The sequence below is a fragment of the Hyla sarda genome, chromosome 8, assembly GCF_029499605.1.
Source record: "Hyla sarda isolate aHylSar1 chromosome 8, aHylSar1.hap1, whole genome shotgun sequence".
Lineage (NCBI taxonomy): Eukaryota > Metazoa > Chordata > Amphibia > Anura > Hylidae > Hyla > Hyla sarda.
Genome location: NC_079196.1, coordinates 22,156,992 through 22,178,961, shown reverse-complemented (window position 1 = coordinate 22,178,961; position 21,970 = coordinate 22,156,992). Strand labels below are relative to the sequence as shown.

At 42.1% G+C, this 21,970-nt stretch overlaps 1 protein-coding gene and 1 long non-coding RNA gene across 3 annotated transcripts in view; one reads left to right on the top strand and one right to left on the bottom strand.

Annotated features, from left to right (window-relative positions):
* Window positions 1-21,970, top strand: part of LOC130285268 (uncharacterized) — a 143,812-nt gene that overhangs the window by 99,560 nt on the left and 22,282 nt on the right. The window contains exons 19-26 of the mRNA XM_056536620.1: window positions 3,997-4,381; window positions 9,726-9,953; window positions 11,112-11,230; window positions 12,395-12,475; window positions 14,600-14,708; window positions 15,807-15,882; window positions 19,514-20,180; window positions 21,219-21,864. Of these exons, the coding sequence (XP_056392595.1) occupies window positions 3,997-4,381; window positions 9,726-9,953; window positions 11,112-11,230; window positions 12,395-12,475; window positions 14,600-14,708; window positions 15,807-15,882; window positions 19,514-20,180; window positions 21,219-21,864 (2,311 nt within the window). The remainder of the gene's footprint in view (window positions 1-3,996; window positions 4,382-9,725; window positions 9,954-11,111; window positions 11,231-12,394; window positions 12,476-14,599; window positions 14,709-15,806; window positions 15,883-19,513; window positions 20,181-21,218; window positions 21,865-21,970) is intronic.
* Window positions 3,629-10,077, bottom strand: LOC130285116 (uncharacterized). Of its 2 annotated transcripts, none has more exons than XR_008847256.1 (3): window positions 10,037-10,077; window positions 7,926-8,051; window positions 3,629-3,889 (listed from the first exon to the last, which is right to left on the bottom strand). It is a non-coding gene; the product is annotated as an uncharacterized LOC130285116 (long non-coding RNA). The 2 variants fall into 2 exon arrangements; XR_008847257.1 differs by lacking the exon at window positions 10,037-10,077 and adding an exon at window positions 9,070-9,321.

The window sequence follows — 21,970 nt, the reverse complement described above, 5'->3', positions numbered from 1 at the left end:
AGCCAGCGCCGGGAGCTTGTGACGTCATAGTCCCGCCCCTTCATGATGTCACGACCTGCCCCCTCAATGCAAGTCTATGGGAGGGGGCGTGACAGTCATCACGCCCCCTCCCATAGACTTGCATTGAGGGGGCGGGGTGTGATGTCATGAGGGGGTGGGGCTATGATGTCACAAGCTCCAAACGCTAAGCAGCGGAGTACCCCTTTAAGGACATTCACAGAGTTATCCCTAAGCCGCTCCTGTGTTGTCTTGGCTGTGTGCTTATGGTCATTGGGGGGTATTTACGAATAATGGCTGTGGTATGTGTTTTTTCTACTCCTTTTTTTCATGGGTGGCTTTTTAACTCACTCCAGGTGGCCTTTATGTGTCTATTACTGAGAAGAATTCAAACTTCTTCCATGTAAAAATTATGGAGACCTCCACCCAATCCTGTCTCTATGCTCTACAGGCAGTTCTTTCCGCCTCAAAGCTTGGTTTTTGCCCTGATATACACATTGTCAGCTGTGAGACCTTATATAGACAGGGCTTCGTCTTCCCAAATCCTGTCCACAGGATTGGGGATAAGTTTTAGATAACTGGGGTCCGACCGCTGGGACGTTCTGTACAGCTATAGGATGGGCTATCATGGGGATAACACCAGTAATGTATCTGTGCACCTTATCTCGGGCTGCAATGTATATTATAACAAACATATCAGACTGAGGTCATCTGAACGCGCCAATTTCGCTGAACAAGTTCGTGTACAGGGGGTTCAGAAGAGATAGCTGCCGGGTATCTTAAATGTATGGCCGGCTTTCAAATGGGGTAACCAGAGGAAAAATGCCAATGACGTTGTTCAGTGTTATCAGGCACTTTATATATCCATAGCGCAAATGCTTATATGCACTATGGATATTATCAATGGAAATCAAATGTATCAACCCATGGAGGTCTGGATATGGAGTCACACTCAAAATCACAGTAGAAAACCACACTACAGGCTGATCCAACTTTGAGGTAATGTCCTTAACCCCTTAAGGACCAGGGGTTTTTCCGTTTTTGCACTTTTGTTTTTTCCTCCTTACCTTTAAAAAATCATAACGCTTTCAATTTTGCACCTAAAAATCCATATGATGGCTTTTATTTTGCACCACCAATTCTACTTTGTAATGACATAATTTTACCCAAAAATCTAAGGTAAAACGGGAAAAAAAATCATTGTGAGACAAAATTGAAGAAAAAACACCATTTTGTACATTTTGGGGGCTTCTGTTTCTGCGCAGTAAATTTTTCGGCAAAAATGACACATAATCTTTATTCTGTAGGTCCATACGGTTAAAATGTTACCCTACTTATATAGGTTTCATTTTGTCTTCTGAAAAAAATCATAACTACATTTGTCATCTTCTGACCCCTGTAACTTTTTATTTTACCGCGTATGGGGCGGTATGAGGGCTAATTTTTTGCGCCGTGATCTGAAGTTTTTAGCGGTACCATTTTTCTATTGATCGGACTTGTTGATCGCTTTTTATTCATTTTTTTCATGATATAAAAAGTGACCAATAATACACTGTTTTGGACTTTGTAATTTTTTTGCGCAAACGCCATTGACTGTGCGGTTTAATTAATTATATATTTTTATAATTCGGAAATTTCCGCACGTGGCGATACTACATATGTTTATTTTTATTTACACAGTTTTTTTTTTTAAATGGGAAAAGGGGGGTGATTCAAACTTTTATTAGGGGAGGGGTTAAATGATCTTTATTCACTTTTTTTTTTTTTTCACTTATTTTTTGCAGTGTTATAGCTCCCATAGGGGGCTATAACACTGCACACATTGATCTTTTACATTGATCAATGGTTTCTCATAGGAAACCAGTGATCAATGATCCTGCGGCTTGACTGCTCATGCCTGAATCTCAGGCACTGAGCAGTCATTTGGCGATCGGACACAAGGAGGCAAGGTAGGAGACCCTCCTCGTGTCCCAGAGCTGTTCGGGATTCCGCAATTTCGCCACGGCAATCCCGAACAGCCCCCTGAGGTAACCAACAGTGATTTACTTTCACTTTAGACGTGGCATTCAACTTTGAACGCCACATCTAAAGGGTTAATAGCACGCGGCACCGCGATCATTGCCACGCACTATTAGCCATGGGTCCCAGCCATTGTTAGAGGTCATCGTGGCCCCGCGTTATAGAAAGGGAAAGGACTCAGGACGTACTGGTACGTCCTTGGTCCTTAACAGCTTAAAACAAGTCAAAATGAGGCTCAGTAGTGTGTGTGGCCTCCACGTGCCCGTATGACCTCCCTACAACGCATGGGCATGATCCTGATGAGGTGGAGGATGGTCTCCGGAGAGATGTCCTCCCAGACCTGGACTAAAGCATCCGCCAACTCCTGGACAGTCTGTGGTGGATGGAGCGAGACGTCCCAGAATTGGATACAGGTCTGGGGAATGGGCCGCCAGTCCATAGCATCAATGCCTTCCTCTTGCAGGAACTGCTGACACACTCCAGCCACATGAGGTCTAGCATTGTCTTGCATTAGGAGGAACCCAGGGCCAACCGCACCAGCATATGGATCTCATCTTGGTACCTAATGGTAGTCAGGCTACCTCTGGCAAGCACATGGAGGGCTGTGCTGCCCCCCAAAGAATTGCCACCCCACACCATTACTGACCCACAGCCAAACCAGTCATGCTGTAGGATGTTGCAGGCAGCAGAACGTTCTCCACGGCTTCTCCAGACTCTGTCACGTCTGTCACATGTGCTCAATGTGAACCTGCTTTCATCTGTAAAGAGCACAGGGTGCCAGTGGCAAATTTGCCAATATTGGTGTTCTCTGGCAAATGACAAACATCCTGCATGGTGTTCGGCTGTTAGCACAACCCCCACCTGTGGATGTCAGGCCCTCATACCACCCTCATGGAGTCTGTTTCTGACCATTTGAGTGGACACATGAACATTTGTAGCCTGCTGGAGGTCATTTTGCAGGGCTCTGGCAGTGCTCATCCTGCTCCTCCTTGCACAAAGGTAGCGGTAGCGGTCCTGCTGCTGGGTTGTTGTCCTCCTACGGCCTCCTCCACGTCTCCTGAGGTACTGGCCTGTCTCCTGGTAGCTCCTCCATGCTCTGGAAATTACGCTGACAGACACAGCAAACCTTTTTGCCACAGCTCGCATTGATGTGCCATCCTGGATGAGCTGCACTACCTGAGCCACTAGTGTGGGTTGTAGACTCCGTCTCATGCTACCACTAGAGTGAAAGCACCGCCAGCATTCAAAAGTGACCAACACATCAGCCAGGAAGTATAGGAACTGCTCTGTGGTTACCACCTGCAGAACCACTCCTTTATTGGGGGTGTCTTGCTAATTTCCTATAACTTCCACCTATTGTCTGTTCCATTTGCACAACAGCATGCGAAATTGATTGTCAATCAGTGTTGCTTCCTGAGTGGGGGGGGGGGGGGGGTCCCGTAGCAAGACCATCCTTTGGATAGGGGATAAAGGAACCCCCTTTAAGGAGTACCTCTTTAAATGTTAAGTCAGAAGAACCTACATAACAAGACCCTGACCCATGTGGTTGTCAGCATACGTGCCCATGTCACCAGGTTTTCACTTGAATACAGATGTTTATTCAGAATTTCCCTAATGTTTATAATTACTGACTCTGTTTCTATCTCTTAGTAAATAGCTCTTCTGCAATGACTTTATCAGCCATGAAGATAAGATGTCAAACAACCATTTTATGGCCTTTTATCTATGTATAAATGACTTGACCGCTCCGTTTGGGGATACACATCAGCCAGAATGGCACCAGCTTGGCGAGGGGTCCTCTTGGTTCTCCTCTCCTCCATGTGCCATGGACTTAACGGTGCAGTCCTTGGGGACTTCATGGCCATCGCTGGACCTTGGAAGAGCAACAGGGACAGTTTTTTTAATGAAGTGGAACCAGTGACATTATACAGGTGTAGCAATATTGTAAGTGACATCAAAAATCACATTCCGACTTTACAGAAGTTTGGCATCACCCACTACAAGGTCCAGTTAGCCATGAACTCTGTATCCTTAAAGGGCAATACCCAGGACAAAGATGAGGAACAACTGCAATGTTACAGGACACTTTTACAGGAACTGAATGGAGCCAACATTAAACCAATTGTGATCTTACATGGCGGCGACCTCAAAAGACTTTCTACAGATGGAACCCAGACTGGCCCCAGTCCTGTTGATTCCTATGCAGAATATGCTGAATTTGCATTCCGTTCATTCGGGGATTTGGTCCACACCTGGATAACATTTGATGTTCCTGCAGATAATACAGATTCCCAATCCCTGCAGGTTCTGCTGGACGCCCATGAGAGGGTGTACACGTTATATCACCAGAAGTATTCTGCTAAAGGTGAGTTATCAAATGAGGTCAAGGATTGTGATTGGATCAAAGAAATTGAACTCATTAGATAAATGTTAACAGGACAATTTCAGCAGGACCAACCGAGCATATAATGTAAATGTTGGTGCCCAAAATCTCCCCCAATAACAATTGTCAATGTAGAGATAGATTGGGCAGATGAATGGCAACATGGCTGATCTCTTTGTTCGCTAGGAATATATGTCTCAGAGGAGTCTGAACAGCTTAATAGGTTACATTCAGAAAGTTTGCTTGTGATTCTACATTATTACATCTTAGTGGATTATTCTTAAATTTTAAATTTATCATTTAAAAAAAGGTGAGAATCACATAAGAGGTTCCTATACTATACAACATTAAAGAATAATGTAACTAATATATTACTATGCCCTATGTACAAGAATATAACTACTTTACATAGGAGCAATATTATAGTAGTAGTCACCGAGTACAAGAATATAACTACTATAATATTGCCTACTATGTACAAGAATATTACTACCATAATACTGCCCCCTATGTATAAGAATATAACTACTATGTACAAGAATATTACTACCATAATACTGCCCCTATGTACAAGAATATAACTACCATAATACTTCCCCTATGTACAAGAATATAACTACTATAATATTGCCTACTATGTACAAGAATATTACTACCATAATACTGCCCCTATGTATAAAAATATAACTACTATGTACAAGAATATTACTACCATAATACTGCCCCTATGTACAAGAATATAACTACCATAATACTTCCCCTATGTACAAGAATATAACTACTATAATGCTGCTCCTATATACAAAAATATATCTACTATAATACTGCCTCCTATATACAAGAATATAACTACTATAATGCTGCTCTTATGTACAAGAATATAACTACTATAATACTGCCCCCTATGTACAAGAATATAACTACTATAATACTGTCTCCTATGTACAAGAATATTACTACCATAATACTGCCCCCTATATATAAGAATATAACTACTATAATACTGCTGCTATATACAAGAATATTACTACCATAATACTGCCTCCTATGCACAAGAATATAACTACTATAATACTGCTCCTATATACAAGAATATTACTACCATAATACTGCCCCTATGTATAAGAATATAACTACTATAATACTGCTCCTATGTACAAGAATATTACTACCATAATACTGCCCCCTATGTATAAGAATATAACTACTATATACAATAATATTACTACCATAATACTGCCCCCTATGTTAAAGAATATTACTACCATAACACTGCCCCTATGTACAAGAATATAACTACTATAATACTGCAGCCCATGTACAAGAATATAACTACTATAATACTGCTCCTATATACAAGAATATAACTACTATAATACTGCCTCCTATATACAAGAATATAACTACTATAATACTGCCTCCTATATACAAGAATATAACTACTATAACACTGCTCCTATATACAAGAATATAACTACAATAATACTGCCTCCTATGTACAAGAAAATAACTACTATGATACTGCCTCCTATATACAAGACTATAATTACTATAATACTGTTCCTATATACAAGAATATAACTACTATAATACTTCTCCTATATACAAGAATATAACTACTATAATACTGCTCCTATATACAAGAATTTAACTACTATAATACTGCTCCTATATACAAGAATATAACTACTATATTACTGCCCCTATGAACAAGACTATAACTACTATAATACTGCTCCTATGTACAAGAATATAACTACTATAACACTGCTCCTATATACAAGAATATAACTACTATAATACTTCCTCATATGTACAAGAATATAACTACTATAATATCGCCTCCTATGTACAAGATTATAACTACTATAATACTGCTTCTGTATACAAGAATATAACTACTATAATACTGCTCCTGTATACAAGAATATAACTACTATAATACTGCTCATATATCCAAGAATAGAACTACTATAATACTGCTCCTATGTATAAGAATATAACTACTATAAAACTTCACATGTGTACAAGAATTTAACCATTATAATACTGCTCCTATGTTCAAGAATATAACAACTATAATTTTGCCTCCTATATACAAGACTATAACTACTATAATACTGCCTCCTATATACAAGAATATAACTACTATAATACTGCTCCTATGTACAAGAATATAACTACTATAATACTTCTCATGTGTACAAGAATTTAACTACTATAATACTGCTCCTATATACAAGAATACAACTACTATAATACTGTCTCCTATATACAAGAATATAACTACTATAATACTGCTCCTATGTACAAGAATATAACTACTATAATACTGCTCCTATATACAAGAATATAACTACTATAAAACTGTCTCCTATATACAAGAATATAACTACTAATACTGCTCCTATATACAAGAATATAACTACTATAATACTGCCTCCTAAGTACAAGAATATAACTACTATAATACTGCTCCTATATACAATAATATAACTACTATAATACTGCTCCTATGTACAAGAATATAACTACTATAATACTGCCCCCTGTGTACAAGTATATAACTATAGATGCGTTAAAAAAAAAACTGAAAAAACTAAGCGCAACTATGTGCCGTTATTTCCTTTAACAGGTTAAATGGTGTGCTGTAACGGGGTATGCTCACCTGGACGTGTTGTACTGTGGGCACAACACCAATTAGCACATATAGCCAATGGAGGTGGCTTGGTAGTTCTGGAGTGCAGCCGGCATCACACCCGTCTCTCCGACGGTCAGAGATAGAGGATCAAAAACGCTGTGGGCACAGCTGGAGACCGATGTCTTTAGGCGCTCTCCAGGGCAAGTGAATAATTTTAACCGTAAAACGGACTTGTAAAACAAAAAAGTTTATTCAACATGAAATTTATACGGACAACGCGTTTTGACGAGTGGCGCCCCCTCTTCGTCAGGTTCAGTGATTGGATAGTACGAGCAATGACAGGTTTTATACCGTCTTTGCCCGCGAAAAAGCATTTTCCATTTAACACAATTATAATTAGAATTTTTATTATAATTGTGTTAAATGCAAAATGTTTTTTCACAGGCAAAGACGGTATAAAACCCGTCATTGCTCGTACTATCCAATCACTGGACCTGACGAAGAGGGGGTCCCGCCCCTTGAAACGCGTTGTCCGTATTAATTTTATGTTGAATAAACTTTTTTGTTTTACAAGTCCGTTTTACGGTAAAAATTATTCACTTGCCCTGGAGAGCGCCTAATGACATCGGTCTCCAGCTGTGCCACAGCGTTTTTGATTAAGTATATCATTTTGGTACTATTTCCTTTAGAGAGGAGCATGGACCTGTATAGATTTTCTTCTCAGGGCCTCCTATAAGGGGATGTCTATTAATACCTGCCTTTCATCCTACACTTGATAATAGTAGTAATCCCCAGGATGTCTGAAGACCTTCCTAGTAAATAGTCAGTATAGGGAACTCAGATCTGGAGTCTCTAAGTAAATCTATTGCTCCTGTTACTTATTACCTGTGGTGCCTCGTCTCAGATCCTCGGGGTGACATGTTGTTATCAGGCGGTAAAGAATCAAATAGTGAACTCTGCACCCAGATAAGTCTTGTTTATGTCAAATCAATATCAGGAACAGATAAGGCGCTAAAATAAATGTGATAAGAAGATTGGTGAACAGGGGCTGATTCATTGTTACAGATAACTAATCCACTTAATGGAGAGGTTAATTATCTACATATAATGTGTTATCCCGGCAACAAAGACAAAATACTCTAAGGAATAAGAGTATATTTAATTCATGTTCTGTCAATAATCGGTCAATGGGAGACCCACCATAGAGACAGACAATACTGCTATGGGGCCCTCAATTGACCTGTTTATGATTACTGTTGACCTGGCTCCCTCAATAGACCTGGCTACGATTTCTGTTGGCCCTCAATAGACCTGGCTTATGATAGACCTGTTGGCCCTCAATAGACCTGGCCTATGATAGACCTGTTGGCCCTCAATAGACCTGGCCTATGATAGACCTGTTGGCCCTCAATAGACCTGGCCTATGATAGACCTGGCTATGATAGACCTGTTGGCCCTCAATAGACCTGGCTATGATTTATGTTGGCTGTCAATAGACCTGGCTATAATAGACTTGTTGGGGGATATTTATCAAAGGATTTAGACTGGTTTTTCTTGTCTAAATTTGTCGCACAGAAAGTCGCAGTCTAAATATGTGCAACTTTTTTAGAACATTCTAGTCTATTTTAGATGGAAATGCATTGGAAAATGCATTGGTGCTGAATTTATCAAAAGCGACTTATCAGCGACAAGTCGCATTGGCTGAAAGTACGCCAAAATGTCAGACCATGCTGGAGCAGGTTTAAATACAGTCTAAAGCATAGATCCCCAAGTCTGTGCACAGAATATATCAAGAGCCATGCGACTTTTGATAAATTAGGCGCACAATAGACCGGCCTAACCCTCTGTAGTTTGGTCTATATTGATGCGGGACATAGACAACTTTGATAAATCTCCCCCGTTGACTCTTAATAGACATGGCTATGATAGACCTGGCTATGATTTCTGATGGCCCTCAAAAGACCTGGCTATGATAGACCTGTTGGCCCTCAATAGAACTTGCTATGATTTCTGTTGGCCCTCAATATACCTGGCTATGATAGACCTGTTGGACTTCAATAGACCTAGCTACGATTTCTGTTGGCCCTCAATAGATCTGGCTATGATTTCTGTTGGCTGTCAATAGACCTGACTATCATAGACCTGTTGGCTCTTAATAGACCTGGCTATGATAGACCTGGCTATGATTTCTGTTGGCCCTCAATAGACCTGGCTATGATAGACCTGTTGTCCCTCAATAGACCTGGCTACGATTTCTGTTGGCCCTCAATAGACCTAGCTGTGCTAGACCTGTCGGCCCTCAATAGACCTGGCTATGATAGACCTGTTGGCCCTCAATAGACCTGCCTATGATAGACCTGTTGGCCCTCAATAGACCTGGCTATGATAGACCTGTTGGCTCTCAATAGACCTTGCTATAATTTCTGTTGGCTGTCAATAGACCTGGCTATGATACTCTTGTTGGCTCTTAATAGACCTGGCTATGATAGACCTGGCTATGATTTCTGTTGGCCCTAAAAAGACCTGTCTATGATAGACCTGTTGGCCCTCAATAGAACTTGTTACGATTTCTGTTGGCCCTCAATATACCTGGCTATGATAGACCTGTTGGACCTCAATAGACCTAGCTACGATTTCTGTTGGCCCTCAATAGACCTGGCTATGATTTCTGTTGGCTGTCAATAGACCTGGCTATGATAGACTTGTTGGCTCTTAATAGACCTGGCTATGATAGACCTGGCTATGATTTCTGTTGGCCCTCAATAGACCTGGCTATGATAGACCTGGCTATGATAGACCTGTTGGCCCTCAATAGACCTGGCTATGATTTCTGTTGTCTGTCAATAGACCTGGCTATGATAGACTTGTTGGCTCTTAATAGACCTGGCTATGATAGACCTGGCTATGATTTCTGTTGGCCCTCAATAGACCTGGCTATGATTTCTGTTGGCCCTCAATAGACCTGGCTATGATAGACCTGTTGGCCCTCAATTGACCTGGCTATAATTTCTGTTGGCCCTGGATAGATCTGACTGTGATTTCTGTTGATCTCCAAACTGTAGCCCTCCAGATGTTGCAAAACTACAACTGCCAGCATGCCCGGACATCTAACGGCTGTCTGGGCATGTTGGGAGTTGTAGTTTTGAAGAATCTGGAGGACCACAGTTTGGAGCCCACTTGTCTAAGCCATTGATTCTGACCAGGGAAATATATTGGGTCTTGTCAGGCCCAATGCTTGATTATGGAAACATACCTGTGTTTTATTATTGCATCTGTGTATAAACTAAGACCTGGGTGGTGAGGGGTCATTCAGACGGTGTATACTGTGTCTTTTGTGTATTGCAGTTTATTGAGGGGGCCTGGCTGGTTGTTTGTTTGAAGTCAGGAGCTTCTTTGAAGCGGCAGGATGGGTGATAACAGATGCCCCTTGGTGGGATCAGAGGGGGGGGGGGGGGGGGGTGTGGAGCTTCCCTCCAAAAAACAAGCAGATATGATATTTAAACAATGCTAGACTCAAAGTTTTGGTTGTTAAGATCTGTGCCCCAAGCTGACAAGACCATCCTAAGAACAGCTGGAGACCCACTCTCATGGACTGCTATACTATTACGCTGTAAGAACTTCATTTTTGCTTTCTGAACTTGCTAAACTCTTTTACATATTTTTGTAACTGTATGTCATTTGTATTTTTATATAGTCAGCACTGTGATACCTTTTATCAGATTAAATGTTTAATTAATCAGCTCTGGTCTTTGATCTCTAAATGTATGAGCTCACCTTTCTGAAGGTGGCTTGGGTGAAACACGTTTATCTGAGAGTTAATTTGGTGACTTGCTGGGACTAGTAGCGGATACCCAGAGGTCTGGCGGCTTTAACCCTTGCACCATCACACTCTCTCTAGCGTCTTGGCTGGACCGATAGGGTGTGATCGTGACAGGTCTATGTGTCTACAACCAGCTCTACACGTCTTTATCCCTGCATAGAGAGAGAGTCAATAGTATACATACTTGTTGCCTGCAGTCACCATTACAAACTGACTATTTATGGTCATGTATGATGTATTTGTATCCTTAGGTGGACGGGTATCTATTGCTCTTGGATCGGCGGCGCTGAGAACATCATTATCGATACACCCTCGAATCCTGGTAACAACAATTCTTTTTGGACAGCCAGCCTCCATGTATTCTCCATGCGTAAGGCCAGAGCCGGTTGGGGGATGGCAAACTAGTGGCCAAGATCTCCCATTTCTTACCCTTTCCCATAACAAGGACCCCCAAGAGCTACCTGGATTTATTGTTGTACACTTCACTGCATAAGGCCATAAAGGAACTTCCAAATGCATTCATGGTCAAGACCACCAAAGATTTAGAAGTTAAAGAGTACTTCTCATGATCTTGTTAAATTTCATAATCCTCCCAGTTCACTGCCCCCATCATGATAAACCACCCCCTGCCTTTATTTTTTAGTTTCTACCATGATATTGCTCCGTATTTTCTGCTCAGTCTCTGTCAGATTCACAGACTGGGAAGGGGCGTTCCCCAGCAGGCGTGACATCATCTGAAGCCATACAGGGGACAACTTCCTCCCTCACTCTGCTACACACAGCCCAAAGCAGTTCAGTGTGTGAGATGAGCTATGATTGGATAAGGCTGCACACACACCCCTCAGCACTCCAGACTGCATTTCCTGATTTTGGACTTCTGGCAGGCCAGCAGGAGTCCAAAGTCTGTGCAAGAGATGGGGGGAAATGTGTTCTGGACAAGTAAGAAGACACCTAGTGGTAGCTTTTTTAACACAAATAAAACATAGAAAACTTTTTTTTTTTTTTTTTAACAAAGTACATTAGAAAGATTTTTTTTTATTTACCATAAAGCGTGGAATAGCAAAAAATTTTTTAATGAGAGTGCCCATTTAAAGTGGGGGGAGGGTTTACTGATCACTAAAAATTTAGAAATGACAAGGTTGGGGGTGGGGTGCAGGAGGGTAGTGACAACCAAATATTTAAAAATTACAAGGGGAGGGGGGTTTACTTTCCTTGTGCAGGCTCTCACCCTCTATTGAAATGAGAACATACCCAACTTAGCATGGATCCCTCTAGTACAGTGTTCTTCAACCTGCAGACCTCCAGATGTTGCAAAACTACAACTCCCAGCATGCCCGGACAGCCGTTGGCTGTCCGGGCATGCTGGGAGTTGTAGTTTTGCAACATCTGGAGGTCCGCAGGTTGAAGACCACTGCTCTAGTACATGCATGGGTTGTCTCCTGCATATACACCCTTGTACACACAGATAATACTGGAGTGACCTATTGTATGACAAGGAGGATGGAAACCAAACAACCAATGCTTTATGTTTCAGGAAACAGTAGATTTTCTTGCACTGAACGTACAATATGACTGCCGGAATGTGGATCAGCTGGCGAAGTGGATTACAGATCCGGTAAGGACTTGGTGACATTACTCCGTCATCAAACAGACCTTAATCCGTATACAGTTTGAAAAATGATGTCCGGTTGCATCTGTTTTTTAAGAAAAAAATGTATACGTTTTTAACTTTTCACTCCATTATAAATAAAGTTTCACTTGTTTGATTGAAATTCCAAGAAAAAAAACTATGCAAAGTCAAAAACCGTAAGTTGAAAACCGGATGGAACAATAAGCACATACGGTTCTGTACGGTTCCCATTGACTCCCATGTTAAAGGGGTACTCCGGTGAAAACTTTTTTTCTTTTAAATTAACTGGTGGCAGAAAGTTAAACATATTTGTAAATGACTTCTATTAAAAAATCTTAATCCTTCCTGTACTTATTAGCTGCTGAATACTACAGAGGAAATTCTTTTCTTTTTGGAATGCTCTCTGATGACATCACGAGCACAGTTCTCTCTGCTGATGTTATTATAATAATAATAATGCATTATTTATTGTTGTCCTTCGTGGGATTTGAACCCAAGTCCCCAGCACTGCAAGGCAGCAGTGCTAACCACTGAGCCACCATGCTGCCCTTAGCATACATCTGCTATGCATCTGCTATGCATGGTTGCTAAAATGGACAGAGATGTCAGCAGAGAGCACTGTGCTCGTGATGTCATCAGTGTTCCAAAAAGAAAGGAATTTCCTCTGTAGCATTCAGCAGCTAATAAGTACTGGAAGGATTAAGATTTTTTAATAGAAGTAATTTACAAATATGTTTAACTTTCTGCCACCAGTTGATTTAAAAGAAAAAAGGTTTTCACCGGAGTACCCCTTTAAGAAAAAAGTATACGGTTTAATACAGTTTTTCACCCGTACCAAAAAACGTGGTAGACTACGGTTTTGAGTACGGGTAAAAAAAAACGGACAAAACCGTATAAGACGCAAAACGGATTAAACCGGATGATGCGTTTGACATACGGTTTACAATGTTAAAGTCCTGATTTTGGACTTCTGACAGTACTCTCTGCTGACACCTCTGTCCCTGTCAGGAACTGTCCAGAGCAGGAGAGGTTTGCTATGAGGATTTGCTCCTACTCTGGACAGTCCCTGGCACGGACAGAGGTGTCAGCAGAGAGCACTGTGGTTAGACTGAAAAGAAATTAAAAAAGAAACGAACTTCCTGTGGAGCATACAGCAGCTGATATGTACTGGAAGGATTCTTTTTTATAGAAGTAATTTACAAATCTGTATAAGTTTCTGGCACCAGTTGAATAAAAAAAATTTTTTTTCCTCCAGAGTACCCCTTTAACTTGTAAGCTTACAGGCTAATACAGGTGTTGCACTCTCATTGCAATATCAGAGGGTAAGTGCAACTGATCAAGGCCACCCTCAGAACCCCAACTTTGCTACACTAGGAGCGCACCCAAGGGGCATGTGAGATCAGCGTTTATTTGAATGGCTACCATAACACTGAACCCAACAAGATGTCAAGACTGAGAACTCATGTCCACATGCGATGGCTCAATGTTAAAGGGGTACTCTGGTGGAAAACCCATGTTTTAAAATCTACTGGTGCCATAAAGTTATACAGATTTATAAATTACTTCTATATAATAATCTTAATCTTTCCAGTACTTATCAGCTGCTGTATGATCCAGAGGAAGTTGTGTAGTTCTTTCCAGTCTGACCACAGTGCTCTCTGCTGACACCTCTGTCCATGTCAGGAACTGTCCAGAGCAGAAGCAAATCCCCATAGCAAACCTCTCCTGCTCTGGACAGTTCCTGACAGGGACAGAGGTGGCAGCAGAGAGCACTGTGGTCAGACTGGAAAGATCTACACAACTTTCTCCAGAGCATACAGCAGCTGATAGGTACTGGAACGAGGGACCTCCAGCGGCATGACTCCCGCGATCAGACATCTTATCTTATAAGATGTCTAGGGGCGGAGTGCCCCTTAAAGGACAATGAAGATCTGAACTTTATGTGTTATAATTCGGCATGTTGGGTCAAGCCCACTTGATATCCATCTATTTAGCCTCTAGGTGCAAACTTTTGGCTCTAACTTTGAAAGCCATAGTGATATTCTTTTCTCACCACCATCTCCATGTGTCCCTGACCCTACTGTAGATTTGTCTTTGTATAATCTATAGCTTCTGAGGATCAAGAAAGCCCAGGACAGATTGGTCTTTAACTTAGCGCTGTCTGACTGCAGCCCCAACGCAGAGGAGAAATATCTCTCTGTCTTTCGAATACTTAAAGGTAAAGTAGTGATGTCTTCAGACCTGGTGCAAGGATTTTTGCCCCCCTAGGAGAAAGCTAATTTTGCAGCCCCTAGACCCCCGTCCTTTGACATGCCCCACTTTGCTACTGGGATGACACACTGTATCTCTCTCTCTCTCTCTCTCTCTCTCTCTCTCTCTCTCTCTCCTCTCTCTCTCTCTCCTCTCTCTCTCTCTCTCTCTCTCTCTCTCTATATATATATATATATTTCAATACCTGGTACATGGGATAGGAGGACGAGATAGGAGGTCGAGTTAGGAGGTCGAGATAGGAGGACGGGATATGAGGACGGGATATGAGGATGGGATAGGAGGACGGGATAGGAGGTTGAGATAGGAGGTCGAGATAGGAGGACAGGATAGGAGGTCGGTATAGGAGGTCGGGATAGGAGGTCGAGATAGAAGGTCGAGATAGGAGGACGGGATAGGAGGACGCGATAGGAGGTCGAGATAGAAGGTCGAGATAGGTTGAGATAGGAGGACGGGATAGGAGGTCGAGATAGGAGGACGGGATAGGAGGTCGAGATAGGAGGACGGGATAGGAGGTCGAGATAGGAGGTCGAGATAGGAGCTCGAGATAGGAGGACGGGATAGGAGGACGGCATAGAAGGTTGGGATAGGAGGACAGGCTAGGAGGTCGGGATAGGAGGACAGGATAGGAGGACGGGATAAGAGGCTGGGCTAGAAGGTCGGGATAATTTAGGGGGAGCTGCACCCTGTGTAGCCTTGCACCCCTCCCATTTTCACAGGAGGATTTTTTAATTAATAGTGGATCCAGCATGTCACCCAGTCAGAGGCCATATGCCAAGCAGAGGTGAGTGAGTATGTTAGGGTCCCATCCAAAATGAGGCCACCTGCTCGTGGTGGATGGGGGGACACGTTTTGATCAAAAATGCGCTCTGAGCCTCCATTTTTTTAACCAAGAATGCTGCTGCAACCTTCCTTTTTGTATAATATATATATATATGTTTATACATCAACAGACATCTGCCACATACAATAAGCACGCATCATTAATGTGGTGTGAACAGAGTCTTAAAGTACTCGTGTAAGTCATATCCATTCATTTGTTTTGCAGCGCTGGTCGACACTAGTGCTTACATAGGTTACGATGTCAATGAAATCATACGTCAGCCCAATGACAATCAAAAAAGGTCAGTACCTACAATGATACGTATTATTTCAGTTCGTCCTACTATCAAGTTCCTTATTTTGTTACGAGTTAAAAGTTTACCTTCTTTTCTTTTATTCTTACTGTTTTATGTTTTATGGTGTTTTTGTTCCTGTACGTCTTCTTTTTCTTGTTTGTTCTCATTTGCCTGCTCGCTCTGGCGGGCCGGACAGGTCTGTTCATTACATAAACAGTCCATTCATTTTAATAGAAACTGTAATGCTCATTTTGTCCTGAGGGGGCAGTCCTGGGGAATTGAGCGCTAGGTCCTCCACCATTACGGCTAATCCCAGCAGTGGGACCATATTATTGTCTGAGCACCTATCTAACAAAAAGATTAGTCCAAAGTGCCTAGGAAAAATGTTCTTGTGACCTCTTGCCAAAGGTTTGTGGAAATTGTGGTCACCTTAAAGGGGTACTCCGGTGAAAACCTTTTTTCTTTTAAATCAACTGGTGGCAGAAAGTTAAACATATTTGTAAATTGCTTCTATTAAAAAATCTTAATCCTTCCTGTACTTATTAGCTGCTGAATACTACAGAGGAAATGCTTTTCTTTTTGGAATGCTCTCTGATGACATCACGACCACAGTTCTCTCTGCTGACGTTATTATAATAATAATTATAATGCTTTATTTATTGTCGTCCTTAGTGGGATTTGAACCCAAGTCCCCAGCACTGCAAGGCAGCAGTGCTAACCACTGAGCCACCATGCTGCCCTTAGCATACATCTGCTATGCATGGTTGCTAAAATGGACAGAGATGTCAGCAGAGAGCACTGTGCTCGTGATGTCATCAGTGTTCAAAAAAGAAAGGAATTTCCTCTGTAGCATTCAGCAGCTAATAAGTACTAGAAGGATTATGATTTTTTTATAGAAGTAATTTACAAATATGTTTAACTTTCTGCCACCAGTTGATTTAAAAGAAAAAAGGTTTTCACCGGAGTACCTCTTTAACGTGCTGAAGGCCTAAACATTCTGACAAATAGCCCCGGAAAAGGAGTGAAATACTGCAGCACTCGTCGACGGCCCAACACAACTTTATTAGCAGCAGGTGCAGCGCACCTGCTGCTAATAAAGTTGTGTTGGACCGTCGAAGAGTGCTGCAGTATTTTTACTCCTTCCCGATGCTGTTTGACTGGGACGCTAATCCTTAGGCTGATGTGTGCACCGCCCGGGTCCACTTAAGCGCCTTCGTGAGTCTATTTGCCTCATCCTATGTGTTGGTGTTTATTCCGGCAGTGCCAGAATTTCTACTTAACTAATAATTATCCTGATCTCACACTCTGTACTATAGATTGACTTATGCGACTCTTCTTCATATATGGTGGATACAGCTAATACAGTGGTCCCTCAGGTTACAATACTAATTGGTTGAGATGGAAAAATAGGTGTTCCAGCTTCTAAAACTTGAATTCTTTATTAGGTCATATTAAAATTAAACAAAAAAGTCCATATTAAAAACCACAAAAAACGCTGACGCGTTTCGGTTTTACAAAAAAAAAACCTTAATCATAGGGATGTTTTTGCGGGGGAGATACCCAGTATATATGTCTGCTAAGACACGCTTTCAATGGGGCATGTGTGAAGAAATTTGTAGATTAGTTTCAAGTGTGTTCTAAGGGTGGGGAGAAACGAAGAAGGCATAGATAGCAATAAAGCAATCGTATTCAATAATATATACCTGTGTATTGAACATTTGGGACCCGGCCCATTTCCTTCCTCCGTGCTTCTATTGACAGAAACTCCAGGACTACTTAGATCCACACGGTGAGCTGACTCTCTGTTTCTATACTATATTATTAATTGGTTGAGACCCGAACTCTATGGAAACCTGGTAATTGGTTCTGAAGCCACCAAAATGTCATCCAAAAATAGGAAAAAGTGAGGATTAAAAAAAATAAGTAGATAAAGCAAATCCTTACAAATAAAAGTAAGAAAGATCAGCTGGGAGCTGTAAATCACTGGTCTATGTAGAGGACAGGAGCTTCTTCAGGGTCCTGTACAGTACACAGTGTCCTAAAAGAAGTTACATGGAGCCGCCCTCACCTGGTGTCCAAAGGAGAAGCTAACCCTGTCACAGGTAAAGAGTACAGAATATGTAATACCTCCCTGTACTGTAGGGGGCACTATCAGACACTTCAGTAATACAGGTAAAGCGTAGTACAGAACATGTAATACCTCCCTGTACTGTAGGGGGCGCTACCAGACACCAGTCGGTGCATGCACTTCAGTAATACAGGTAAAGAGTACAGAACATGTAATACCTCCCTGTACTGTAGGGGGCGCTACCAGACATCAGTCAGTGCATACACTTCAGTAATGCAGGTAAAGAGTAGTACAAAACATGTAATACCTCCCTGTACTGTAGGGGGCGCTACCAGACACCAGTCAGTGCATACACTTCAGTAATACAGGTAAAGAGTACAGAACATGTAATACCTCCCTGTACATTAGGGGGCGCTACCAGACACCAGTCAGTGCATGCACTTCAGTAATACAGGTAAAGAGTAAAGAAAATGAAATACCTCTGTGTACTGTAGGGGGCGCTACCAGACAGGAATTAAGTGCATACGCTTCCGTAATACAGGTGTTTTACAAGTGAAGTGTCCATTCTGATTGGTCGGTTCTTCTGGCCATTGACACGTTTCACAGAGCTGGACTGTCAGTAGCATTGTATGTTGAGTCTGGTTTCAAGTTACAATGGTCCAGAAAGACCAATATATGTTGAAACTATTGTATGTTGAGGCCATTGTAAGTTGAGGGATCACTGTTTCTCTATAAAAGTGCATTCACACTGCATCTGTAGTGTCTTTCAGCAAATACAATAGACAGTCAATGGGGAGGTCACCAGTGCTAAGTTGTCAACAAGATGCAATCGGAGAGCTCTCGCCATTGAGATCTGAGCAGTGATATCTGACCTGTTGACAGTCTACACCTTAGTTAGCATATCGAGCACCGAATCTAATGGCACCAATAAGTAATCTGCTGAGCAGCGCCTTCATGTGGATCAGAACAGTTGTTTTTTCAAATGGGTTATCCACCATAAGGTGATTTTAGTACTTACCTCTCAGACAGTAAAGAACATGCTTAGGAAGGATCAGTGCTTGACTTCGTGCTAAATGGCTGTTGTGAGTCCACCATAAGTGTTGTGAGTCCACCATAACACTGCTGATTTGTTTTTGGAGTCCCCTCCCTCCAACTACAAGTTCCAGGATTCCTTTTTTGTAAGTATGAGGTCATTTTCTCCCTCCCACATATCGGCCACTCCACCAATTGCAGTACAGCTGCAGCCCTGTGGAGAATGGTCTCCTCCCCTCACACCCAGTGGTCTCTCCACCCATTGGTCACTCCACCCTTTAAAGCAGACAGGATCTCTTTGAACACCTGGCTAGTGATGTAATGTCTGGGGCCACACTGCAACCTGGGAAAATCTGACAACACTAATTTTGTATGCTGTTAAACAAAGATCACATAAGAATTATGAGACCATCATCACACACAGGCACAGACACTATATTATGAATTACACTAACTTTACAGCCCCTGTAGCACAGTCAAATGAAGAAAAATCCTGGAATAAATCCCCCTTTATTTGTCATTGATTTTGCATTTTAGGCTGGAGAATTCAGCAGGTACATCCCGCTCGGCATTTACTACAGTCTGGCAGAGATTTTCTGGCCAGACACCAGCAGAGAGAGACGCCTTCTTGCACGACACTTTCCCCAATGATTTCCTTATGGGATCTTCCTCTTCAGCCTTCAAAGTAGAAGGAGGATGGGCCGAGGGGGATAAAGGACACTCTATATGGGATGTTTTTGGACAAAATAATCAAGCCGATAACAATGCAACCGCCAATGTGGCCTGTGACAGTTACCACAAGATTGACTATGACGTGTATCTTCTGAAAGGCCTACAGTCTAAGGTCTATCACTTCTCCATCTCCTGGTCCAGAATTTTCCCAACAGGACTGTCATCCAAAGTGAATGCGGCAGGCGTGAAATATTACAACAGATTAATTGACAGGTTAATCAGAGAAAATATCAAACCAATGGTGACGTTGTATCACTGGGACCTGCCCCAAGCTTTACAGGAGTCCGGGGGCTGGCAGAGCGAATCCACCACCCAGGCATTTATGGAATATGCAGATTTCTGCTACAGTAATTTTGGAGATAGAGTTAAACACTGGATAACCTTCCATGAACCTTGGGTGGTTAGTTATGCTGGTTATGGCACCGGACAACATCCACCTGGAATCCAGGATCCAGGAAATGCCTCCTTCAAGGTAAAATCAGGATATTAAGTCTACATATTTCAAAAATTTGCATAAAACATGTAATTTCTTAAAAGGAATCTGTTTCTGCTGTCTCCAAGCATGAAACAGGTGCAGGGAGTGGGGTCCTGGAACACTATGATGTTCACTTAAACGCATTGGGGCAGGTCCCGGTGACTGGTCCCTGCCCAGCCAAAAAACCTAACCCTAAGAAGATACCATAACTCCAGGCCGGCAAGGTGAGAAGCAGCCGTGTGGAACATCTTCCATTACTACTTATCCAGGGTCTCGGTTACTTGTTTATCTGAAACACCAGAGCGTTTCACAGTAAATCATAGTGCTCCGGGGCCCCGCTCCCTGCATCTGTTTTATGCTGCCCATGGATTAAAACAGGTGTCAGGTTCCATTTAAGAATTCATATTAAAGGAGTAGTTCTATGTAAGAAAATGTATCCCCTACCCAAAGTGTTGGAGTGTCTGATCGCTGGGATCCTCTGTGATCTCCTGGACGGCATTCCGGTTCTCCTCGCACACAGAGGGGAAGTCAGCACGCGTCCTCCATCTATCTCTATGGGAAACTGGAGGTACACAAGTGCTGTATTCTACAATAGAGATGCATGAAGGGTGCATGCCGACCCCACTCCGTGTGCGAGGAGAGCTGGGGCACTATACAGGAGATCCTGGGGGTCCCAGCGGTTGGACCCCCCACAATCAGATACTTATTCCCTATCCAGAGGATAGGAGATACATTTTCCTACATGGAACTACTTCTAACTGGAAAAAAAAAGTGGAAAGTGATTTAACTTGCATTTTTGCCATATAAAGCTCTACATGTTTTTCAGTAAAAGTCACATGGAAATATTTCTTATCGATGGGTATACAAAGTTTCTCTGTCTCTCCAGGTAACTACGGTGCAGAATATCATATGACAGCAGATTAGATTACATCTCTATGAACTGTTATCACATCATGATAGGCTGCATGACCAATAAAACCGTGACGGAATGGATAAGTATTTCTCTAATCAAGCCTTCTACATTGTATCTCTTAGGTGACACACAACATTGTGAAAGCTCATGCTAAGGCCTGGCATGTTTACAATGACAAGTACCGGGCCCAGCAGCAAGGTCAGGTGGGAATCTCTCTGAATTCAGACTGGGCAGAACCAAAAGACCCTAATAATCCAGATGACGTGAGCGCTGCTGAGCGATATTTACAGTTCATGCTTGGGTGGTTTGCCCATCCAATTCTTGTCAATGGGGACTACCCAGAAGTTCTGAAGACGCAAGTCATAAATATAAATTCCCTATGTTCCCCTCAATTGGCTCAGCTGCCCACATTTACTGAGGAGGAGAAGGCCTACATCAATGGCACTGCAGACTTCCTCGGTATCTCCCACTATACTTCCCGATTGGTCAATGGTTCTCAGAGCGGCAGCTGTGTGGCAGATTATGATAATATTGGAGGATTTGCACCACATGTGGATCCTTCATGGCCGACCACCTCCTCTCCATGGCTTTATGTGGTTCCATGGGGTCTCAGGAGGCTTCTAAACTTTGTCAAGGAAGAATATATAAAAGGAGGACTACCCATATACATAACCGGAAATGGTATGCCAACACCATACACAGGCGAAGTGTACAATGACACAGATCGGGTGGAGTACTTGACGGCTTATATCAATGAAGCCCTGAAAGGTAATAAAAATAAAATACACACAATCTTATTTTCTATTACAGCATTTTTTCCGTTGACTCATCAGTTCATAGAAAACCCTAACCCTGATACTTGCTTTATCCTTTT